Here is a 26,329-nt window from a genome sequence, read left to right as displayed (position 1 = left end):
TTTGTGTGTATCAGATAAAAATGACCCTTTTCCCTGCTCGTGTTATAAGAATATTGGAAAGATAGAGTTCGTGCGTAAATTGTCATCAACTATCTGGAGAGAAGATCTGCTTTAAAGTTAATGAATCTGTAGATAATCTTCACCCTGGGTCTGCAGGCTCCTTGAAGGATGGACTAGCCTGTTCCCCAGAGAGAATGGATGTAAAAGTGTGTTGTGATTTATAGCAAGGAAAATTCACTAATTATTATTACAGTACTTTTCTAACACTTACCTACCATCTCTAGAACAACACCAGACCAAAGATTCTCATCAAATACATGCTAAATTCAACACAGTTTTACTTACTCTTTCATGTCTCACAAGGAGTAGCTAAGATACATTAGATTCTCATCTTTCTCTCCTTATAATAAGCACAGTGCTAAAAATAAATGAAATAAAATCAAACCTAATTCATGTAGGCAATACAAAGCATTTAATGGAACCTGGAAGTCTATTGTGAAAAATGACCTCTAAAAGGAGAAATTCCTTCAAGGATGGGAAGAGCCTGTTTTTGTGTTGTGTCTTTATTTACCCTTGGAGTTTAAAACATTGAGAATTTCAATAAAAGGGATTTTTCTTTAGTTTTCTGCTGAACCTATAAAAGGAAAATAGCAAGGGAAACACAGTATAGGTGTCTGCTCTGTTTGGTTTTTGCAGCTGTCAGCTGGCTACTCAATATAATAACCTGGAATAAAGGAGAAACAATAGCAAATTTTAGTAGTCGAGACTGTTTGTCTTCAAGATTCTTCCAAGTATTGTCATGGAGCTGTGTTTAGAGAAAGGATAGGAAGCATTTAAAAATTCTTTTTAAAAGAAGCACAATGAAGCAGGAGGCAAACATCCTTGGGCTGATGTCATCTGCACACATGGGATACAGTATTTACAAGCCCGAGTTTTATCTACAGAGCGGCTGGCGTAAACCTCTCCAGATCTCATCAGCAGTATTGCTTTCTACACAGATGGTCTGGGTGGAAGAAGTTTCCTTGCAGTTTGCTTTTGGCCCAAAATAGGAATGCATTTTTCAACACAGTGAGAAGAACCTGGACCTTAGCATTGAGAAAACCAGTTTCAAACCTTAGACTCATCAATAATGAAAGGGGTCTATTTGATCCCCCTCAATGAGTTCCAGATTTAGCTTTTTGTTTGTTCACTTTTTTCTATACTCAAGGCATGTGAAAGTTCCGGGGCCAGGGCTCAAACGCGCACCACAGCAGCGACCTGAGCTGCTGCAGTGACAATGCTGGATCCCTAACTTGCTGTGCCACAAGGGAACTCCCTAGATTAGCTTAAAAAAAAAAAAAAAAAAAAAAGGAAGGGATAGGAAAAATAAATCTCTATCCAACAAATGTAAAGATGTTATTTACCATGGTCTGTTCAAAGGACATTAAATGTATCAAAAGAAAAAACATAAAATAGTAATATTGATAGAATTGTTAAGTATCATTAGATTCTAAAAGTCTAGTCATACAATGAAAGTTGTAAAAGAAGTTATATACACTTTAAATCAGATCACGCTGCTGTCTGTAATCTTTAAAAACTGTAAGAATTCTATTAGAAAGGATTTGACTCCCAAATATTGAGGCCAACCCTGAGGCAACATTCTAGACCCTTCTCCTTATTTCATGATCAGCTTCTATCTGCAAAGTAAAAGCTCCCAGCACACTTCTCACATTTCCTGCTGTTACAGGGCTCCTGACCTGTTTCCTGTTGATAAGTTTTAAGAGCTGGTTCAATATCCTCAGGAAAAGAAATAGCTCATTGTGTACCCTGGGGAACTTCGATCTACCAGGAAAGGCTATGTTCCTCGTTTGACTTTTCCCCGCAATTTCTTCAGAATTACCTAACACACAAGAGCCTTGAAGAAAAAAGTCTATTCGTGATGGAAAATCAATTCACAGGATGCTGCCCTCTCTGCTTCGCAGTGGAAACTTGTTCTCAGAAAGTCCTATTTTCAAGTTCATGTTATGATTATTTCCTAGTCTTAAAAAAAAGTTTGTGGAGAGACTTCTGTGCCATCCTCCTTTTTCTGTTCTTTTGAAGTATTTGCTCACAGTGTGATCAGTATCGTGGATTTTGTTGGATGAAGGAGGGGAGTGAGGACAAAGATGGGGGAGTGGATAAACTTTAGACTAACCGATGCCAAATTAATGCTATTATCTTTCCTTCTCCACCATCTGAAGCGACACTTCCCCTTAGGTTGCAGATTTGGACAGAGATCAGTAGTCAACACTCACTAACTAGGCAGTTAGACTCATTAAAGCAATGGCATTTAGAGAGACACTTGTCACGTAGCCCTGAACTAGTCTGCTGTTGTGTCAGACACCAGGGGTCAAGGCTTAAAACATGCTGACTCATGTTTTGTTACTTAGTTAACAAAATCATTTGACTTTCTCAGATTAGCCTACTTTCTGCAGTAGCAAGGAAGGTAACACTTACTTAACCAAAGGCATGATCCATGTCTCTTGCTACGTCTTTATTATATAAACCACATTCATGATACATCAGTATCTTTCATAAGAAAATATCTGGTAATATCCACAGCTCCCCAGAGCAGGTGCCTCTCTACAATGTCTTCATGAATATGGAGCTTCAAAGAAAGCTGCGTATGCTCGTTTTGCTCCCCATTTAAAAAAAAAAAAAAAGCAAAAAAACCCCTAATCTTCTTCTCTGCTTTTTTAACATATTTTTAGTATCCCTTACATTTTATATTTCAATATAGATTTGCAGTGTAGATTATGAAACTAATTCCACATGGACCTCATTTCAGTTAACAGTATCACCATGAGAACATTGTAAATAAGTCCACTTTATAGTTAATGAAATAATTTTTATGAAGTAAAGGTATTTGCCTGATAATAAATTAGAATAAGGGATCTCAAATTCTCATTTTATGGCTACAAATGCAGTTCTATTTGCACAACACAATAAATCAGCGCAAAATTTGTTCAACACTGAATAAATTTCCTAACTAATCAGCAGAATATTGAAGAGAAAATTCTTTTTTGTTGTTTTTTCCTTTTCTTTTCAGGGCCGCACTTAAGGCATATGGAAGTTCCTGGGGCCAGGGGTCAAATTGGAGCTGCAGCTACTTGGCCTATGCCACAGCCACAGGAACACCAGGTCTGAATAACATCTGTGACCTATTCCACAGCTTGCTGCAACACTGGATCCTTAACTCACTAAGCAAGGCCAGGGATCAAACTTGCATCCTCACAGACATGGGTTTTTAACCAGCTGAGCCACAACAGGAACTCCTGAAGTGAAAATTCTAAAGAAATCTACAAATAGGGATTGATAAGTGATAGTCTTAAGACTATAAGCAAACATCTCCTCTTTATCATGTATTTGCTAATTTAACATCATTTCATCATCGATAGATGTTTACTGAAAATAAAACTGAAGCATCCCAGTTTTCACTTTTGAGAAATAAAGAATTATAAGAGGAGTTCCCGTCGTGGTGCAGTGGTTAACAAACCCAACTAGTATCCATGAGGATTCGGGCTTGATCCCGGGCCCCACTCAGTGGGTTAAGGATCCAGCGTTGCCATGAGCTGTGGTGTAGGTCGAAGACATGGCTTGGATCTGACGTTGCTGTGGCTGTGGTATAGGCCAGAAGCTACAGCTCCAACTCAACCCCTAGCCTGGGAACCTCCATATGCAACAGGTGTGGCCCTAAAAAGACAAGAGACGGAAAAAAAAAAAAAGAATTATAAGAGCTTATCCTTTCTTGTGTTAAGCCCCCACAAATGATTTATCTATAAGCCCACAAGGTCAGTGACTATGATGGTGTTGTTTGTGTGTGTGTCCTCCAGAGAAAGGGCATTTACATAAGAAGCAGCTGTGTATGCAGATGTCACAGTCTCTTTCACTTGCCATGACCTGACTGGATAACTCACCCTTCATTCGGGTAACTCATCTTCAGTCGTGTATTGATGACAGCATGCCTCCCAAGATTTAAAATTTAAAATGCTAAAACCATCCCCTTGAAAACAGCATGCCTCTCTGGCACCTGCTATTTTCCTCAAATAATGAAATAATCAGTACTCTTGTAGAGTCCCTACAAATTCTCAATAATTAGACACCCACAACCAAAACACTGATGGCTATCATATTTTGAGGAGCACCTTTACACTGAATTTCCTCCCCCTGAAATCGCAAGTCCATTCTAAAATCACAAACACTTCACATTAGTTACATTTATTATTATTAAATAGTCAGTACCTGGAAGGTATAAACAGGGATTCAATGGAAGAAAATAAGAACTGAGATCACCAGGTGCACCCAAAGAGATGGACTTTTGTTCCGCAAAACAAAATCTTCAGTTTCTCTGAAGGGAGCTTGCAGTTGTGGCTGTTGCTGGGGAATCATCCGCCCCACGTCCCAGCTCAGAGAGGCTCCTAGAGCCTCTGCAGCTTCACTGCAGCCGCTGTTCTTTCGCATGCACACCGCCTCAACTCCCTGCAGTCTTTGGAGAAAGCCTTTCCATTGAGGATGGTCACGCAGTCCCTGTTTCTTAGGCTGGTGATGTCTATTATAATCTCAAACCTCAAAAAATGGAAAAAAAAAGTAAATTTTATTATAGTCTATGTCTAAAGTGAAATTCTAAGTATCCAGATAATACATAGAGCGTGTCCTTAGCTTGACAAAGTTATAGAATCGACACCCAGAATGAGTTTACTGGAAAGATGGGGCCACCAGCCTCTTTCCTCTTAAGTCTTCAATTGCCGTATGCATTCTTAGAAGTTGCAGGTCACTCCAAAACAACAAAAACTCTTTCATTTTTTTTGGCTGCACCTGTGGCACGCAGAAGTTCCTGGACTAGGGATTGAACCTGCGCCACAGCTATAGCAAGAGCCACAGAAGTGACAACACCTAATCCTTAACCCACAGAACCACAAGGGAACTCCAAAAAAACTTTCTAACTAAAATTAAAGTACACTTTATGGAGTTCCCATTGTGGCTCAGCAGGTTACAAATCTGACTAGTATCCATAAGAATGTGGGTTTGATCCCTGGCCTTGTTCATTGAGTTAAGGATCTGGCATTGCTGGTGAGCTGTGGTGTAGGTCTTAGACACAGCTCAGATCCTGAATTGCTGTGGCTGTGGCATTGGCTGGCAGCTGCCGCTCCAATTTGACACCGAGCCTAGGAACCTTCATATGCCTCATGTGCGGCCCTAAAAAGACAAAAAGAACTTTTTAATAAAACACACTTTATAATCCAACTTATCATATGATTTTACTGCCATCATCTACCTTCTCTGTAACTCGGTTATTTAATTATAAAATAAAAATAATTATGTTGACTATGTACTATCTTCTGGTAAAATAAATCCTATATGGGTATATAGAAAGGTGTCTGTTCAAACATGGCTTTAAATTGTATACAGTTTGAGGAGTTCCTGTTGTGGCGCAGTGGTTAACGAATCTGACTGGGAACCATGAGGTTGCAGGTTCGGTCCCTGGCCTTGCTCAGTGAGTTAAGGATTCGGCGTTGCCATGTACTGTGGTGTAGGTTGCAGACTCGGCTCGGATCCCACATTGCTGTGGCTCTGGTGTAGGCTGGTGGCTATAGCTCCGATTCGACCCCTAGCCTGGGAACCTCCATATGCCTCGGAGTGGCCCTAGAAAAGGAAAAAAAGGACAAATAAATAAATAAATAAATAAATTGTATACAGTTTGATATAGATATTACATTTACCAATTTCAAAGGACACCATGCGCTTTCCTACCTAAACGCTCGCATAAGTAAAACTAATTTTTAAAAATATTACTGTTTATATTGTCAGTAAACCTATTCTCAGAGATTGTGTTTTTATTTTTTGTTTTATTTTATTTTATTTTTTTGCCCTTTTTAGGGCCGTACCTGAGGCATATGGAGGTTCCCAGGCTAGGGGCCTAGCCTATGCCAGAGCCACCAGCAACACTAGATCCGAGCTGCGTCTGCGACCTACACCACAGCTCACCGCAATGCCGGATCCTTAACCCGCTGAGTGAGGCCAGGGATGGAACCTGCAACCTCATGGTTCTTAGTCAGATTCGTTTCCACTGCGCCATGACAGGAACGCCTCACAGACTGTATTTTTAAACATGTGTTCCCCACGTCACTGCCCAGAAAGCCAAGAAATCAAAGTCTTATACTCTTTCTGGATACTGACCAGTTGTCAAGTTGTGTGACCTCAAGGAGGTCACCAGTACAACCTGGACTTTGGTTTATTCATCCATAACAAACACCTCCCTCTCTCTTTCTCAGTGATTTACAAGCCATTCTGAGGGTAAGTATTATGCTTTTTTAAAAATAGATCTTTGGATGGTGTCCTCCAAGCATAGAGATGTTCCATTAATGCTCATTGAGCCAAACTGTTGAACTCTTGTTACTCAAGCAAAACCTCTCTATTCAAAGCTTTTCCCATGAAACACGCTGAAGGCTTACAGTTCAGAGGAGTAAGGGGCTCCATCCATCCACAGCCAAGCTTTGCTGCTGCTACTGCGGGATAGCCCTGTCCAATAAGAGTAGAAAAACTCAGAGTAGCTCTGAGGCATGGCAAACTCCTGTGAAAAGCACACAAGAAAACCTTTAGCTTTAGAGGTATTATAACATGTACGTACAGAGATGTGTAGGGCTGGCCAGCACTTTTAATACCAGAGCAACACATGAGACCTGCCTGCCCTTATAGATGATCGTCCACTTGAGAGAGAGAAATAAAAAAGCATCTGTGCTGAGGCCAGTTAATTTGCCCAAGGTAAATAATTATTTTGTCTTAATAAGCATGGACTACATTCTGATGCTTTGAAACTGAGAGTCACATCAATCAAGATTTATAAATGACCCCTTATTTTCAAGTCACAGGGTTAAATGTTGGATTAAACAAGATTGATATAAAACATATGAGAGGCAGAGATGCGGAGTGATTCTGGGCCATGGGTGAATCTGTAGATCTTGACTCCTTAGAATCTTAAATATTTCTTTCTGAGAGTACTTCAAACACTGACCAAGCCTCAGGACCTTACCAGAACGTCTTGTGTGTTTATCTTCAGCATGGTTGAGTTCTCGGCAATGCAGAAATATTCACAGCCCTGCCAACTCTTGCTTTCTTTATAGAATTGGTAGCATTTGTCCCCATGCCACTTCCATTTTTCTGGACAAGGGCTGCATCTGTGCTCTTGAAAATAAATCACATTTAATAAGTTGCTTTATACCCAGGTCTGCTGTCTTTCTTCTCTTGAAATAATACAGTATTTGATGACCTAAGACATAATTGATTCCCTTTCTCTCGGCTATTTAATTGCCCAGGCAATGATAATTGCAAACGTTTACTGAATATCCATTCATTATACGACAGGAATTATAATTGGTACTGAGTATACAGTGGAAGTTAAAACAGGAACTACCTGCTTTCATGGATAGCGGAATCTAGGAGTGATTGGAGCATCAAACCTTTCTTGCCCTATGCAATTCTCAGCATACAGAGAGGATATTCATTTTCATAATGAACTTTTCATCTGTTAGAAACTCAATATGCATTGATTGCATTTTGAGAAGCAACCGAAGAGGACTTCCATGGTATAATTAATGGTGAGCACTCTGGACTCTGAGGAGCAATTGAAGTTTCTATAATTTTTTTCTTCAAAATCCTCTTAAATAGTAATAAAAAGATTTTTAATGAAATATATATCAATAGGATGTAGATTATTTTCTCATTCAAAATATAAGTGAATAAAATATTAGAAAAAAACTCCCGTAAATACTAAGCCACGCTAGGATTAGAATGGTAAATCTTCATATATTGGAAATTAAGATGGACATCGAAGTCAGAGAAATAAGTGCACAGGTCAAGGGTGAGATGCACTATGTGTGTAGTGGCTGTAAAGATAGGAACTAGGCTGTGAGATCCATGGTTTAACACCTATGTGGGTACATGGTCTTGGGCCTTTGATTGCTGAACACCTGTAATCAAGTCCCTTGTGGGTATACAGTGGGATCGGAATTCAATCATTCCATAAAAATGCCTTTTAAAAGCAATCCAGGAGTTCCTGATGTGGCGCAGTGAGTTAAGAATCCGACTGCAGTGGCTTGAGTCAATGCAGAGGCATGGGTTCGATCCCCAGCCTGGTGCAGTGGGTTAAAGGATCCAGCATTGCCATAGCTGCAGGCATAGATCACAGCGGTGGCTTGGATTCAATCCCTGACTGAGGAACTTCCGTATGTCATGGGTGTGTTCATAAAAGATAAAGATACAAAATTTTAAAATAAAAGCCATCCAGTGTCAAAATGGTAACATGTTAAAATCTGAGTGGTCAATACACAAATGGATACTACATTATTGTTTGTATTTTTCTATTTGAAATTATTGCATAAGGTAAAATGAGGTTTTAAAGAAATAATTTGGGAGATCTGTAAGTCAGGCTATATCTCTGGCCCAGAACTTAGTTCTTCTATCTCAAACTGCCTACTCATATCTCTGCCTGGATATCTAAGTTATAGTTTAAATTCAACATGCTCAAAACAGCATTCTTAATTCCTAGCCTTCTTCCTCACAACCACAGACTTCTGTCCCATTTCCCCTGATCACATCTCTATTCTCCTAGTTGCTTTCCCCCAGAATTCTGGAGTTATCTTCAACTCTTTATTTGTCTGGTTAGTGTGGGAACCAGTATGTAGATGGAAGACTCACAGGCTTCATTCTATTGTTGAATCTCTGAAAGGAAAATGAAAAGCAGGAACTTGGAAATGTATGTTGCTTCCTAAGCATGCATAATTAGAACAGCAAAGGAGACTGACTTGAACAGAGTTGGATATTATGAAAGCCAAAAAGGAGAGAAGAAAAAGAAGGCACGGGCCTGACATGAGGCATCTAGATTCGTCCAGTAGGGTTGACCAAAACTCAGTTCATCCAATATTAGTGTTGTCATGGTAAGTGGTCCTAATAAAAATGCAGATTTTTGGTACCCAGACCAGTCATACTACATTAAAATAATTAGAATTTGATTCCATTTATCTGTCTTTTTAACACTATTTCTGTATGATTCTTCAAATTCAAGAACTATAGTTAAGAGTTCATTAACTTCTTAATGGAGAAGGAACTGTAAATGCATTATGAGATGTATACTACTCTTAAGTATTTATGTGCCAAGATAAATCAAGAAATAACTGTACTTTATTTACTTGTAGTGTTGTTTTGGTTATTCGAAATTAATTCTATTTAAAACATCTGAATTTTTTTAAGTTTTATTGAAGTATGGTTGATTGACAATGTTGTGATAATTTCGGCTGTACAGCAAAGAGATTCAGTTATACAGGTATGCACATCCATTCTATTACAGGTTCTTTTGGCACATAGATTATCATAGAATATTGGGTAGAGTTCCCTGTGCTATTCAGCAGGTCCTTGTTGGCCAGTCATTCTACGTATCTCAGTGTGCATATTAAAATGCATGAATTTGGTGAATTCCTTCACATACTGTAACACAGACAGCTGAACTATAGGATCTCCATAATAGAAGACGATCTGGAGGTCCAAACTCTTTATTAAGTTTTCCAGACAACTTGTTAAATCCTACATGGTTCCCAGGCACACTGATGGGAGAATCAGCCCTATGGGGACAGATACCTGAGGGAAGAGGGGAGCGCAGCAGTCAGGACTCACCTCCAGTTTTGTTATAGAGCTCACGACAGAGTTTTTCAGCCACATGGTGGAGAGTTTCCGCAAGCTTCCTGTTCTGGGTTTGGAGAGATTGCAGCTGTTGGGAGAGATTCCCCAACCTTTCTTCCTTTTGAGAAATGCTGTCTTGCTGAGTGTTGGAGAGCTGGTAGAACTGAAAAACTAACCCAAGTTACCAAGTCAGACTGGACAGCTTATTTCTTCACTTGTATTTCTATTTCTATTTTCTATACCTAGGGAAGACAAAACAAGATGGTGTTTAAGATCCCAGATCCTGAGATCTCGTATTGCTTATATTCAAGGCTGGACTGTAGTACACAATAAATTGTATTGCCTTGGGCAAATTATTTTCTCTGCTTCCTTACCTGAAAGCGTGGAATCATAACAGCTTCTAACTTCAGGGATAAATTCCTTAACCTTATTTACTGCTCAATAAGTCTTTTACCATTACTCAACCTAAACTTATAAATAAATTCAAGTATCCCCTGATGATTATATTGAGTAGTGACAATGCACCATGCATTATTATCCCATTCAGTCGCTGAAATAGTCATATTATTATTTCTGTATTTTTATAGCTTTGCAATTGGGCTCAGTGAGAACAAGTGACTTTCTTAATATCACTTGGGTAGAAAATTTCAACACTTAGCTTTAAACTCCAGGTTTCTAAATTTAAGTAGAAAAATCCTTCATGAATCATGGGAATTACTTTATACCACTAAAAAGAATGGTGTTTGCAAAACAATACTTACATCAAAATGAAGTAAAAATTGGGGGATCAGGATAGAAACACTAAGAAATACATATTTTTTAATTTCAAAATTTAAGGTTACAAACAAGTTCTAAAATTTTCTATTAAAAAAAACTTTTACTTTAAAACTTGCTTTTCTATGTGATCTTTTACCTTGAACCATGTTTTCACCTGTTCAGGAAATATTGCTGTAGGGTCTCCATCTGATGAAACAAATTCACCCACTTCCTTTTTTTACTTTGTCCTTAACTAGCTTGAAATTTAAAGACTTTCATATGTGAATTCTTCCTTATTTGATTTTCACAAGTCTTTGCAAAATGATTCTATAACTTCCTGCACTTTTTGAAAAATGTAATCATGATTAAAGTCCTGGTCTCTTCTCTTTACATGGAGGGGGCGGGATATAAAAAAATATTTCTCTCTGCTTAGCCCACTGAGCTCCGAATGCTAAAAGCAAAAACCGCTGCCGCTGCACTCTTTTGTGAATGGAAGAGGGCTGAGGTATACATTCATTAAAAATTGCTGACGTTAAATATTGTCCTATCAACCAACCGGCAAAAACCTTTCAAATAGAATGTAAAAGTCTAGCTGGTAAGTGATTGGTGTATTTTTGTGCTTCTTCCATTATATTCATCATTTACTGAATTGCATTAGAATAAGGCGTATTGACTTATTCAGAGGCTCCAGAATTAAAGTAAAAAAAAAAAAAGAAAGAAAGAAAATTCATAACAAATATTTCTCATCCTAGACAAATCTTGCAACCAGTGAAACTGTGTACAAACCCCTGAGTTCTTCTGTTTTGAAGTAAAAGGCTTTTCCTTTAGCCTCCCGGGCCACCCCTCAGTCTCAGCTGTCTCCGTTAGGTCCTGCCTTGGCCGGCTAACTGGTTACTAATGGTTACTTTCTTGTTAGAGTTACATCGAAACTGGTGTTTTCGTTTCCTCTGAGACACTCCCTAATACCCTCTTCCTGTTCTGAGCAATCTTCCCTGCAGAGAGAAGGTCAAGGTGCGATAACCCCAAAGACCACCAGAAACTGGCACCAGATCCCCTGACGCCAGCCTTGATGACAATGAAATGATCTATGGAGGGAGAAAAGTGCAGGCACCCTAATCCTTATCAAAGCCCTGTTTATTTCAAGCTAACCCTATAAAACCCCCTGCTCTCCAGGCAGGACACAGTTTTGAGGGTATAAGCCTGCTGTGGCTTCCTTTGCCTGGCAAAGCCATAAAGCTGTTCTTTCTGCATCACCCCAAACTCTGTCTCTGAGACTTAACTGATGCCAGTGTACAGAGGCTTCGTTTTGGCTACACCAGGAGCCTCCCCCAAGTCAAGGCGCAGACTTACACACAAGCCCCAGAGCTGCCAGGCCAATCAGCAGCACCAAACACAGAGTCAGCAGGGTCAGGGCCACGGGACGCCAAGCAGAAGAGGGAGGCCGGTGCTCTGCAGGCACAAGACAAAAGACAGGGTTTCACTTTGTCTTCCTCTTGGATCCATGTCAGCAGCATGTGAGTGAGAGGAGCTGGTTCTGGGAAGACACAGAATTTGCCGGACAACAGTATTCATGAACTGGATAACACTCCCTCTGTCCTGGAAACGTGGCCACAGGGCTCCATGCCAAGCCTCACTTATCACAGCTAGATTCTTTCACAAGCCCTACCCTCCCCTACCCTCCCCATCCACCCAGTCCTACGTTGCACTGATTCAAGTTTTGTACACTATCTCTATAAGGCTGCGTGTATAACCTTCTTTTTGTCAAAATTAGAGTTGTGAAAGACTCTCAAAAAAATGGCTTAACAAAGAACAATTTTTCACATGATCAGAGAACAAGTGGAATTAATTCGTTGTTACTGCAAAACACCCCTCCCGAGTTCCCCAAATGTTTCTTCTAATATACCCTATCTATAATAGCTATAATAATATCTGTATCTATAATCAATCTCTATCTACAATATCTATATCTATCATTTATCTATAATAATATCTAATAAACTGGTATGCAAACTGCATATCGGTAATGGCAAATGATTGTTTTACTGTTTCTTTGGGGAATTTCTTTATAGGAAGATGCACTTTTATAGGGATTTTGTCTGCCCATTCTTTTGATCTCTAGCTCCAAAAATAGATTATAAAAACAGACTAAAAAATAAATATGGTTATCTATTTCCCAAGGATGGATCTAAATGATCTTCTAAGTGATCCAAGTGATCACCTGCTGCCAGCATCCTTCCCTTGCCCTTGCCTTTGTGCAGATTGCAAAGGCTCCTCTGAGTCCAGAGTAAACCCATTACCTAGTGAGGTCAGCTATGGATCTGAATGACCACAAATACCTGACAAGGAAGACCCCCAGTCAGGTAGTATCTGGGATTTGTGGTTAAAATAAAACAGAGGGATGGAAAACCCTGAAACAAATTCTTCACAACCTGTGAATTTCACTTCATCGGGAATTTAAGTCAAGTTCTCAAGCAGAAAAATTAAAGGCACATACATTCATTTCCTTTTTTAGCAAAGTTCTCTGCATGATATATTTCAGGTACAGAGATCTGTGCTAAACATTAGTTCCAAGTGGGGAATTATAACTAGTAGAGATAGTATAGGAATAGAAAATATGACCACTATCCTTTGAGACTTACAAGTTAACAGGGAAAATAAATAAAAATCTGGATGCAGACATTGATATATTTTAGAACGTGAATCTTTTTTATTTTCATTTTCATTTTTTTTTAATGGCCACACCTGCAGCATATGGAAATTCCTGGGCCAGGGATTGAATCAGAGCTGCAGCTGCAGCCTACCCTACAGCCACAGCAATGCCGGATCTGAGCCATATCTGCAGCCTACACCACAGCTTGCAGCAGTGCCAGAACACTAACCCACTGGTGAGGCCAGGGATGGAACCTGCATCCTCATGGAGGCTATGTCAGGTTGTTAACCCAAGGAGCCACAATGGGAACTTTCTTTATAATCATATCCTTATTTTTAGAATAAGATCTGCATTCCTTTTCCTAAAGACCCAGATTTATTTTTAAAGTGGAAATTTTATTATGTTACTTCATGACTTAAAAACTGGCAATAGTTTTAGTGCACTTAGAATAAAATTCTACGAGAATCTTTTCATCTGGACCCTATCTAGTGCTTTCATCTGTTTCCGAATTATTCTTCTCTCACTCAAATGCACTAGTCACTGTTTACCCTAGATCCAAGCAAATCTTAGTACCTTTGCATTAGTTCTGCCTGTATCCTTGTGCTGATCAATCCTCGGATATGTTACTAGTAGCCTACTTCCAGTGACCTAGCTTTCCGTTTTTTTGTTGTTGTTTTTTTTTTTTTTTTTGTCTTTTTAGGCTGCACCCACAGCATATGGAGGTTCCCAGGCTAGGGGTCTAATTGGAGCTGTTGCTGCTGGCCTACACCACAGCCACAGCAACGCAGGAGCCAAGCCGCATCTGCAACCCACACTACAGCTCATGGCAACGCTGGATCATTAACCCACTGAGGGAGGCCATGGATCAAACCTGCAACCTCATGGTTCCTCATGGATTCGTTTCTGCTGTGCTCCAATGGAAACTCCAAAAATCTATTGACTTTTCAGTAATACTTCTGTCAGCAGAAGGCAGTCTCAACTTAATTCATCTCCTGGCAATACTGGTTTCTATACAACAGCTTAATGTGAGATTCTGAAGCATATACAGATACAACAGGGATTTTCTTTCTTTCCTATTTCCTTCAATGAGCTGGCTGATCTGGTTTAGTCTAAATTTTTCCAGAAAGTGCTAGCTTCTCATAGCACTGTCCTTAAGAGTATCTCAAATCAGCAGAACATAAAAAAATAAGATCAGAGGGCAGAATATAGCTTAAGAGAAACATCAAACCCTGTGTCTTTTTAAAGTTCTATATGCCCCCCAAAATTAACGAGATAGATGTTTCTAGATTCCAGAGGCAAGCGCATATGTCGACCTACCACTGCAGTAGCTTGCTTTATTTTTCCCATTATCTACTATTACCATCAAATATATAACTTACCTTTTTTCTGGGGGGGGGGAAGGTATTTATATCTGTATTACTCCAGAAGAAAATAAGCTCCTTCTTGGAAAAGACTACTGTCTGTTTAGTCACTAGAACACTAAGTTCTAGCCCCAGGAACTTCCACTGAAATAGTTCAATTAAAGTTGAAGGAATGAGTCTCTTATATACAAATATCTGTTATGTGCCTGTTTACCTCTGCTCAAATCTATTTCTATTAACATACATATCAAAGGCATAAAATTTTTACAAATACTGTCCCTTTTATAATTAACATTTCTATGGCCAAAATTAGAAATAAGAAGGTAAAGGAGAATTATGGAAAATCAACTAAATTATTTGTGCCTCTGGAAACCCACTTTTCCTTGTATATTTGAGGTAAAGGAGGTGTTAATTTTCTGCCCAAAGGATCAACAAGAATGCTCTTAAATCTCTACTGTGAAAGGAGGGGAAGGACTTTAGGGATTAGAACATTATTTAATAATTGTATCCATGCAAAGAATAAACACATGATCATCCCCAGGGTTGCCTCTAGGATGGAATAAGAAAAGAAGTATAGATCCAGGGCTTCCTGTGGATGGGGCAGCTGTCAAGTGAGCTTTGAGGGGCGGGCAGCTGGGGAGGCCAGGACCAAGGCCCTATCACCCCTTAATTAGGGTCCCCAGGGCCAGAGAGAGCATTTGGAGCTGCTGAGTCTGAAAGCGCTGGAGGTCTAGGCCTTGAGGCGGAAGGGGCGACGAGCTTCCAGGGCTTGAAGGTTTTGGGCAACGCTGATTCCATCCGCATTCCTCAACTCTGCTGGCACCCCCCCATTTTATCAGTGCCCCCTCCACCCCCTCCTTAGGCTGCCAGAGGCTCCTCCAATCCTGTCCTTATCCCCAGAACTTCTAGGGATGCTCCAGCTTGTCAAGGCCCAGAATTCTGTCCATGGCTCTCAAAGCTCTCAGCGCCTTGCAGGCCTCCCAGGACCCCTTCATTCTTTATCCTTTCAGGATACCCCCAATCCTTCTGAGCTCCACAATCATGCTGTTCTTGGTTTGCTAGGGTTCCCCAATCTTGCCAGGCTCCCCAATCCTGCTATGATTCTCACAACACTGTAAGATGACCCAGACTTGCTAGAGCCTGCCTCCCCCATTTTGTTAGTATGCCTCGCCTATTCCTCTCTCTCCCTCTTTCTCCCTCTCTCTCTCTCTCTCTCTCTCACACACACACACACACACACAATTATGCCAGGGATCCCTTAGTCTGTGTGGGTCCCTAATCTTATTAGTGACTCCTTGTCTTGCAAAGGTCTTTAAGCCAATTAGGTTCCTAGCCCTGTTAAGATTCCCCCATTCCTATAGGACTCTCAATGGTATGGGACCACTTCAATCCTGTCAGGGTCCCTAGTTCCCTTCTCCTGCTCCAAACATTAGAGCTGAGAATTGTACCCCCCCACACACACACCCACTAATCATAAATGATTGAGCCCCATTGCTCAGGTCAGCTTCCTCCCTCTGGATCTGCAGCAGGTCTGAAGAGCTTATTATCCCAGGGTGGGAAGTCCTCAATGGTGACCCTGTCCAATGCTCCTATTCTGTTGATGGGAAACAGGCCCAGAGACGTCCTTGACTTGTGATCCTACAGCTGAACTGACAGCAGAGCTGGAGGTAGAAATCAGATCTTTTCACCCTCAGGCCCTACTACTACTGGGATTTCCAGTGTCACCACTGGCCATTGGGACTTTTAGGCATGCCCTGCTTAGGATCTGGGCCAGTCCTCTCTCCTATCCCTTTGACATTCTGTCCTTCAGCTTCCCCATGAGCTTTGTGGGTTGAAGTACAGACATGGCAGCCCCACAGGCATGAGTTCAGATCCACGTCGTCTCAATTACCTTGACCAAGTTGGCTGTGTCTTTTAGTTTCCTAAAAAAGAAAGAAAGAAAAGGAAAGAAAGAAAGAAAGAAAGAAAGAAAGAAAGAAAGAAAGAAAGAAAGAAAGAAAGAAAGAAAGAAAGAAAGAAAGAAAAGAAAAGAAAGAAAAGAAAGAGAGAGAGAAGGAAAGAAAGGGAAAGGAAAGAGAAAAGAGAAGTGTAGTATCACTTCTGCTAAGGAAGCAAAGTTTTAAAAGTTCCCTTGTAAGGAGTTATCTTTCCCTGATCATCTGGAAATTTTTTTCACTTCAACTCTACTCTCTCCTTCAACATTCACAGCCCCTTCCCATTTTAACTAAAGGTCCAGAGAAACACAACCCTAGGGAGTTTCTGCAGCAGGTAGGACCATTTCCTAGGAAAGCAGGCTTCCGTGATGGAAAAACTACACTGTTGAAAGTTTTACTTTTTCCTTTTCTTTGATGCTATTTTTCCACCAAGTTTTTTTTTTTTCTAACTGTGGATTTAATGTTCCTGAGTTTTATTCCAAGTGCCCTGATCATAACGAGGCTCTCTCTCTAGGGACCCACTCCCACCCTAAAATAAGAAAAGTATGCTGCCTGGAAGGTGCTTCGGTTTGGCTTGGCTTTCTCATGGTTTTATTTTTTGGAAGAGAACCCCTATGCTGTCTCCTGAGGCATGTTTGGAAAAAGGTGTGGACAGGCCAAGGAATGATATAAACACCCCTAGAAATAATAAGATATATATAGAAAAAAACATCCCTTTCCTGTATCCTCTTACTGTAACTATACTATAAAAGGCTACAGTGGTAAGGTCAAGTTTTGAATACAAATCCCTTTGTGTTTATAAGCAACTTTGCAGATGAAGAGGGGTGTCATATTTGACCAGCTCCCCTTCATCAGGCATCAGAGGGAACACTTTGTACACCTCTATTCCCAGGGTCTTATAAAGAATGAAACAGACATTATCAAATGTAGGCTATTCATAGGCCTCTGAAAGAGAAAGGATCATAAAAGCTTGAAAAGACAGAAGGAATTTAAATGATTTGCACAAGTCTAGGTTGCAAACTAGTGGCAGAGCCTGGATTAAATTGTCATGTTTAGCAACACACTTTGAACACTTCCCCGTGAGCCAGATTCACAGAAACATGCAGCTTAACGGGTGGCAAATAAATGATATTTTAGAAGTGACATCCTTTAGATTCCTGCACTTTGAACATTTTTCAGTCATGAGACATTGCTGAGTATATATCTGACTTTTGCATACATTTAAAAATTTTAAATATTGTCTTTTTAGCTACTTCTCTTTTCTTCCTTAATCCTTGGATGTGGCACATAGTCAGCCTCATGGGAGAGGGTTCAAGGTTCTGTGCGCTGGAAGTATTTTAGAGTGTTTATGAAAATGCACGTCTCCTTTCTCTTATAAGTCTATTTCAAATATTTGCTTTTTCATTCTCCTTTAAAATCCAGGTTTTCTAGGAAGAACAAGACAGGCACAGGGTGAACTTTCCAGAGTGAGGACTGTACATGGAAAGATAGAAGCACAGAGATAAGAGCTAGCATGGCTCCTATAATTTCAAAAGAACACACCTCTAAAAACATACAAACTATTTCTAGAATATTGAGTTTCCAATTCACAGCAATCAGAAATCAATTATCTTTTTCCTTTGAAGCAAAATTTATATCCAATCAAGAAGTTTCATCCTTGAAACATCATTCAAAAATAACAGTACTTTAAATGATAATTGCTAACGTTTCTTGAGTTACTGAGATAAATGCTATGTATGGATTATCTCCTCTCTTCTTACAAATACCTAATGAGGTAAAGACAATGATGTTTTCTACTGTAACAGGTAGGAAACTGAGTCCTAGAGAGATTAGTTACCTGATCAAGGGCATGTAGCTACTGATAATAATACCTACTGAGTGTGTTATATATGTTGTAGTGTTTCACTTGAATCTTCCAACAATTATTCAAGAGGGCGCCATTTTTAACCTTTATTTGGATAAGAAAACTGCAATACCCAGGAGCTGCTTAATTTTCTTAGGGTTGAACAGCTAGGAAATGATGGAGCAGAAATGCTGTTCAAGCATTCTCATTCTAGACCTGATCATTGTAAATCACTTTCCAACCCTTTCAACAAGTCCCCCATTAATATGTGCCTTTGTACAGCAGCCCTGTAAGGAATTATAGAAAGACCAGCATTTTACCACTGGCAGCTTTTCATGTCTAGGCTGTGAAATAGCTCAGTAATGGCCACCTTATAGCATACATTCTCCACCCTACCACCAAGGTGACTCATTCAATTTAATCCGTCCCTTAAGGGAAAAATACTCCTCAGCATGCTATAAGAGGACTGCCATAGTAGAATCCCATCCTATTTTTCAGCCTCAGCTGCCTCCAAACCCCTCATCTATGCCTCTCTTTGAGGACTGCTCATTTATCAGCCCAACAGTCTACCTGGCCATCCTGTTTGACTCTGCTGATGATTCTCCAAATTATCTTCTCCTGACTTAAATTCCAATTCAAAAACAAAACACCTCCTCTTTTCCTCTGTACTCTTGTCTAACTTCTTTTACCCATGTATACATTGCACCATGCTAGTTCTTATCTCTGTGCTTTTATTTTTGCATAGGTAGTCCTCACTTTGGAAGGTCACTCTGTGCCTGTCTTGCTTTTCCTAGAAAGCTTGAACTCAGACTTACAGACTAAATCAAATGTCACCTGGTTCAAAAATACACATATGAGTAAACAAGGTCATAACTTATTCATTTGCATTTGCTTCTGGGGCCTCCTCAATAGCACTACCTAATATGAATAATATATTCTTCTAATCAGTGATTCAGATTACTACTTCCCCAAACACCAAAAAATAGAGTCTCCCCAGTGCCTACCTTAATGCTTAATACTTAGTAGGTATGAATTAAATATTTGTTGAATCAATTATGTGATTTACGCCACGATTCTTTAATGAGGGTTTGTACTGTGGTTGAGAAAATGAAGCTAAAAGTCTAGGAAAATTTTTGAGAATGTTGTAATTAATATGAGTAAGGGAAAAGTGGAACTCGGATTTTCATTAAAGGGTTTTTTGTTTATTTGGATTCTTTCCTTAAACGCAAATAGGTTTTCATAAATATATATATTTTTTTCCTTTTCTGGGGCCACTCCAATGGCATATGGAGGTTCCCAGGCTAGGGGTCTAACTGGAGCTACAGCTGCCAGCCTATGCCAGAGCCACAGCAATGCAGGATCCAAGCTTTGTCTGCGACCTACCCCACAGCTCATGGCAATGCCGGATCCTTAACCCACTAAGCAAGGCCAGGGATCAAACCTGCAACCTCATGGTTCCTAGTCAGATTCGTTAACCACTGAGCCACAACGGGAACTACATGTTTTCATATTTTTTGATAGGATTACATTTAGTCTTCAGCGGGAAATTGGCCCATCAGTTATTTCATTCCCTCTCTCTCCTGCCAGCATAGTATTACTGTGAAGTGCCATAGATGCACTACTTTTCAAGCTACAGTTGAGTTAGAATGTCCTATACCTTAAACATAATTTTAAAAATTTAGCACTCACACAACGACCCATCACCTCAGCTATATCACATCACTTTACCTTTTCTCTTTATAGCCAGGCGCCTCAAAAAAGAAAACAGAAAAAAAAGAAAATGACTTAAACTATTTATTTTGCTACTTACCTATTAATCCTATTAAACCCCTCCTATGAAAAAATACCAATAATATATTTTTCTTCTTATTGCTTAAATAGCATATTGTTTTTACCTTTCCTCTTTCTTGACCTCTCTGCAGGGTTAAAGGTTATTTTTAAAATTCACTATTTATTACCTTTGACTTGTCCATTTCTCTTGATGTTATTGTCTCTTGGCTTCCTAGAAGCTTCTCTCTGCGGGTCCACATCTGTCACTTTTTACCACTCATTATTCCTATTGGAATATTCCCATTGGAATCTCTTTCTTAGCCTGCCCTTCACTGAGGTATTATCTAAGATTGTATCCTCGGCATTCTTTTGCGGTTTGTTTGTTTATTTTTGGTTTTTATTCTTTGCCTTTTTATTTTACATTGTCTTCCTCCGTCATCTCACTCACCCTTAGAAAGTTTAATTCCTACCTAAATGCCAACACGGCTCAGATGTATATGTAGCTCAGGATCCTCACCTGAAACCCACATGCTGTACATTCAAGTGTCTTTGGGCAACTCCAATTGCATGTCCTTTCTCTTATGGACATTTTAAACTCAAACTGAGCCCATCATCTTTCTTATTCCTCCAGGAATTTCTTTCTCCGTTAAGCATCTGCTTACTATCAGATGGGACCTAGTCAACCTATGTTCTCCTTTCCTTGTCTTTCACCTTGTAACCAGTCACCAATTCTTTAAACTCTCCCCCATCAATAGCGTTTTCATATCTGATTCCTCCTCCTCATCCCTATGTCATTTCAGTTCTGGTTCTTCTAATGTCATGCTCTGACTAGTGTAAAGTCTGGGTCTTAGCTCATTCAGCTACTCCTTTAATCCATCCATCTCATTGCAGTCTAAACTGTCTTCTAAAAACACAAAACAGATCAGGTTATTCCCTCTTTAAATCCTCAATGACCTCATTTCACCGACAGGATAGAATCAAAATACCACCAAATGACATAATAGGCCCTCTGTAACTTTTCAGACTTATCTCTTGTCAAGCTTCACTCCTCCAACTCCACAACTCAACTATAATGTATTTATTAACAATCTCTAAAGAACAGTCACATAAGACCTCCACGGCTCTCCTCTTGTGTGTCTGCCTGCTTGTCGTGGTGCCCACCACTCAAAGCCTCCCATTTTTCCTCCTGTATCATGTGGAACATCTCAAAGTCAAACTCAACTCAATGGTCACTTCTGCTTTCAAATCTTTCCTGATCTCCTCTACTCCTACCAGACAGAAGTGACTGAGCTCTCCTTTGTACCAAGAGCATGCCCCATCAGGCATTGTATCCCACTGATTGCTCAGTGGACAATCATATTAAATTTTAAGTTTCCTCACAAGCAGGGATCATGTCATATTTGACATTATATCCTTAGTACTTTGCAACATACCTGGCATAACATGACCAGAGCATAAGTTTAGGGAAAGGTCTGAAGGTGTTATCTTTCATTTTTACTTCTTATCCTCCATGATGGCATTTTAAAATACAAACATACATTTTATATCAAAGATTGAAAACTGAAAAACTGAACTCTAGAAATAAGTAAAGGTGTATAACTTATTTTTACTAATTCTAAAGAAAACATGAAAAATTTCCAGTTATAACTGTCCCACAATATTCAATATTAAGTTGAATCTGAATCTTTTGCATTGCTGACAAATTCTCAGAGTAGTTGTTGCTGTTATTCTTAGCCACAAAATGACAGCAGATCTCTTTTTTTTTAAATAAATTGACTTTTTTTTTTTCGCTTTTTACAGCCATGCCCTCAGCATATGGAAGTTTCCAGGCTAGGGGTAGAATGGGAGCCACAACTGCCAGCCTGTGTCACTGCAATGCAGGATCCAAGCCTCATCTGCAACCTGCACCACAGATCCTGGCATCCAGATCCCTGACCCACTGAGTGAGGCCAGGGATCAAACCCACATCCTTATGGATACTAGTCAGATTCGTTTCTGCTGTACCACAACGGGAACTCCGTGACTTCTACAGTGACGTTCCTCTATTTGCATTATTACAAGATGGAAATAAAACATCAAACATCTAGGATAAGATAACCGTTTTCAGATGTTTTCCTCCAGGACACTTCTTTGGAACCTCCACTCCTACTGTTCTTACAAAAAAGGTTGCCAGATGTTTCAGCCAGATGTTTTATCCTGCTCAACCTCCTCCTTCACCCTCCAACCTCAGCAGAACTTCTTTGTACTCCCTGTTCCTGATTATGCTGATCACCAAGTCCTGTGGAGAGTTCCTGGCTCTAGTCAAAGGTGAAAACAAAGTTGTATACAAGCCACTTGAAACCACAGCCCTAAGCGTTGACTCTTCAAGGATTTGATGGAGGAAACCATACCGTATCCTATTACTCATATCCTGTGGCTACAGAAACTGACATTCCTATGCTTCATGTCAAGGAGGCTGGAAATCCCCAAGACCCCCTCACAAACTACTAGATAGTCTAGTAAAAATAAATAAATAAATAAAAACTTAGAACGCTGACGCATCATTGGGTCTCAGGTCGAGGGCAATTCAATTAATAGAAAATGAATGGAAAAGTTTAGTAAGGGAAAGAAAGAAAACCTAAAAGGTATTTGATAAAGGAGAAAGGAGAACAGTAAAAAAAAAAAAAAAAAAAAAAAAAAAGTGTGTGTCCCGATTTAATTTAATTAAATTAATTAATTAATTAATTAATTTTTGTCCTTTTGCCTTTTCTAGGGCCACTCCCACAGCATATGGAGGTTCCCAAGCTAGGGGTCTAATCAGAGCTGTAGCCTCCGGCCTACGCCAGAGCCAAAGCAATGTGGGATCCGAGCCGTGTCTGCAACCTACACCACAGCTCACGGCAATGCTGGATCCTTAACCCACTGAGCAAGGCCAGGGATAGAACCCGAAACCTCATGGTTCCTAGTCGGATTCGTTAACCACTGAGCCACGACGGGAACTCCAGATTTTATTTTATTTTTTATTTACTTATTTTTTGGCTGCACCTGTGACATGTGGAAGTTCCCCACCTCAGTGACCTGAGCCACAGCAGTAACAATGCCGGGTCCTTAAATGCACTGAGTACCAGGGAACTCCCAGATTTCCCTGAAGAAAATCTGGGAAAATCTGGATATGGTCAACAAGGAAGGACATATTCAGATACAGACACTACACAAACCAATCTCTGAGGCAGACCCATGCAAAGTTTAAACAGACCACTTTGGGAATTTTCAAGGAATGGAGTATTGAAAAGAAATTCACATTTTTTAATATGCCTGCAACTGACCAAGGACTTTCCTAGCTATCAACCTTAGTACTTATAACCACCTTATAACAGAGATTTTGTTACTTCTATTTAACATTAGTTCAAGTTACTATGAATCCATGTGCATAAAGTGCTCACAACAGTATCGGGCATGTGATGGGCACTGTATACATGATTACCATCATTAACTTTTACAAAGGAAGAAGCTGAGGCCCAAGGATGCTTCAGTAATGCTTGTCCAAGATCACACAGTTTGTAAGTGATACCCTTGGTAGTGCAACCTTGTCCTGTCTCTAGAAGAGTTTAGGGTCTTTTCACTAGAACTCAAATCATATCTGTGCCTTAGATTAGAGGAGTTTCCTAGGAAACAAAATCTTTCTCTAAGTATGTGAATTATCTCCTCTAGGGACTGAAAGAAAAGTACATATATGTATAATAATATATATATATATATATATATAATATAATTACCATGTCAGAAGGTGAATTATTGGAAATAAAAGCATAAGGTGGAAGCTAAAGGTAACTAAAATTAAATGCTTGTATAATTGAATCCAATCATTTCAATAATATTCTAGGAGTCAGTAGAACAAAATGAGACAGATTGTAATTGCATCTAGGGCCACTCTTTTTTTGTTTTTGTTTGTTTGTTTATTTGTTTATTTATTTATTTATTTTGCTTTTTTAGGGCCACACCTGCAGCATATGGAAGTTCCCAGATTAGGGGTCCAATGGGAGCTTTAGCTGCCCACTTATATCAAAGCCAGAACAATGCAGGATCTGAGCCACATCTGCGAGTTACACCACAGCTCATGGTAATGCCAGATCTTTGACCCACTGAGCAATGCCAGAAATCAAACCCGCATCCTCATGGATACTAGTTGGGTTCTTTACCGCTCAGCCACAGTGGGAACTCCCTGGGGCCACTCTTTATGTCACTGAATCATAGAATTTCAGAGCTAGGGGACCTTAGAAAGCATTTAACTCCCTTTCATTTCACAGATGGTAAAACCAAACACTCACTGTTAGCCCTCTCCCAAGCCCTCACAACATCAGGATGCAGAATTACCATAACAAAATATCAGGGTTGGTATGTCTGCTTGGAAATCTCCCTCTAAAACCATGAGCTCGGAGTTCCCGTCGTGGCACAGTGGAAACAAGTCCCACTAGGAACCATGAGGTTGCGGGTTTGATCCCTGGCCTCGCTCAGTGGGTTGAGGATCTGGCATTGCCCTGAGCTGTGGTGTAGATCGCAGACGCGGCTTGGATCCTGTGTTGCTGTGGCTCTGGCAAAGGCCAGCAGCTACAGCTCCGATTAGACCCCTAGCCTGGGAACCTCCATATGCCGCTGGTGTAGCCCTAAAAACATAAATAAATAAATAAATAAATTAATTAATTAATTAATTAATTAAAATAAAACCATGAGCTCAAAAGTAGCAAAAAGAGAATTCTAAATCTAAATTTCCAGGTCAATCACAGGCTGTAAATGAAACAGCATCGGGTCTGGCCTCCATGGGAACGCAGGAAGGGGAAGGGATGTTACTGTATTTGTACCTACAGTCCCACCTCTGCATGCTACAGCTACTAGGTAAAGTGACACACCTACAACAACAAACTGCTCTGCTAGCAATAGAACCTTAGAAAAACATCTCTGCCTATCCTTAATGTAATTTTTCACATGTTCATGCCTGTAGCACACAAGTCATAGAAAGTGCACAGTGACACATTATCATAAACCGCAAAAGCATTTTCTCTCTCTCCTCCACGTTGTACACTCCCGGGAGAGGTAGTTCCTCTCAGGCATTTCTCAAGGGTTTGGCCAGTTGGAGCTGTGGGACACAGGGTACCTGGGTGGCCAGGCTCTGGCCGCTGGGTTGTGGTAGAGGTTCGAGGATGCAAGCTCATGGTGGTGTCTCCATCGGCATCCAGCATGTCCCGCGTGCTGCTGAACTTGGTCTGCATCCGGATTCTTGCAGGGGTGAGGGCGAGCGGAGGTCGGACTTTTCCAAGGGAGACGGTTCAGGAACCCAGGCGCTGCAGGGCATTCCTACTGCTCTTCTCTCTGAACCCGTTGCAGGGAAAGCCTCTGACTCCAGTTCCTGTCCCGGAGAGGAGAGGCCCACCCCCTCTCCTGTGAACTTGAACTCCGAATGCCAAGTTGGTCAGGCGGAGGGGAAATAGCATGTGTTTTCTATTTGGGCGGTCTCTCCCTGAACAATTCCTGAAGGGATTGCCCTTCTCAGTTCTCTTCTGTTGATTCGTTAGTACTCACTGTGTAACTACAGTGGGGGGAAAAAAAAAAAAAAAAAAGAGAGAGAGAGAGAGAGAGAACTTACAGTTACCTGAAGGTTCCTTCAGCCTCTGCAGAGCAATGATCAGTCAGAGGGACCTCATGCCTTAGCCACCACACACTCAGTCACTCAGATTACGTTTAACCTCCCCTGGAAGAGTCCTCGAGGGGAATATTTAAGCGATTCTGCTCTTTCATATTACAAAAAGGGAGACTGAAGCCCAGCTCCAATCTCCTCTTTAGAAGTGATGGCTCTAAAGTTGCATAGCTGGTTAGGGACAGAATGAGCCTGGAAAATGCTCTCTGATTGTCAATTCAAGGATCTTTCTTTCTACGGTACATGGACTCAACATTTTATGTATATTTGGTACACGATAGTCATGTAGAATCACACACTTTATTGGAAGTCAGGAATTTTGGGATTATTACTATTTATAACTTTAGAAAGCCAGGTAACAATTTATTTGTCTAAATTTCCTAAACTGAGAAGAAAATAAGAAGATTGCTTAGATAATACCCCCCCAATTTTTTTCTGCATCAGTATAGTAGAATTACATTATTCTACCAATGTGTTTCTATATTTTGAGAGAGAGCTCTACTAAATCAAACATACTAAACACAAATGGAAGATGCTTGGTCTGGCATAGCCAGGCCCTGGGAAGTATGGGTCAGGATGCATATGTTATAAATTTAATATGTCTCAAGCTGTGTATTGTTCATCAGGTTATTCCAAATAAAGCAAACCGAATAA

The 26,329-nt window shown here is 40.2% G+C and overlaps 1 protein-coding gene across 3 annotated transcripts; it reads right to left on the bottom strand.

Moving 5' to 3' along the window:
- Positions 1–547: 547 nt before the first annotated feature.
- CLEC1A (C-type lectin domain family 1 member A) lies at positions 548–25,443 on the bottom strand. Of its 3 annotated transcripts, XR_014803849.1 has the most exons (7): positions 25,136–25,443; positions 11,797–11,895; positions 9,685–9,861; positions 7,049–7,200; positions 6,471–6,589; positions 4,261–4,584; positions 548–724 (listed from the first exon to the last, which is right to left on the bottom strand). XR_014803849.1 is itself a non-coding variant. In XM_003126483.6 (6 exons), exons 1-6 carry the CDS (start codon positions 25,248–25,250, stop codon positions 4,437–4,439), a joined length of 810 nt encoding a protein of 269 aa, XP_003126531.4. In that variant the 5' UTR covers positions 25,251–25,443; the 3' UTR covers positions 4,221–4,436. The 3 variants fall into 3 exon arrangements, 2 of the variants coding, with proteins under 2 accessions (XP_003126531.4, XP_084812909.1); XM_003126483.6 differs by lacking the exon at positions 548–724 and having other exon boundaries at positions 4,221–4,584; XM_084956783.1 differs by lacking the exon at positions 548–724 and having other exon boundaries at positions 4,221–4,584; positions 6,471–6,537.
- Between the last annotated feature and the right edge of the window lie 886 nt (positions 25,444–26,329).

The sequence above is a fragment of the Sus scrofa genome, chromosome 5 (genome assembly GCF_054392235.1).
Source record: "Sus scrofa isolate SSC_HxYL_T2T_F1_AM1 chromosome 5, Sscrofa_HxYL_maternal_Yorkshire_Landrace_v2.0, whole genome shotgun sequence".
NCBI lineage: Eukaryota > Metazoa > Chordata > Mammalia > Artiodactyla > Suidae > Sus > Sus scrofa.
This window is presented reverse-complemented; position numbering and strand designations above follow the sequence as displayed.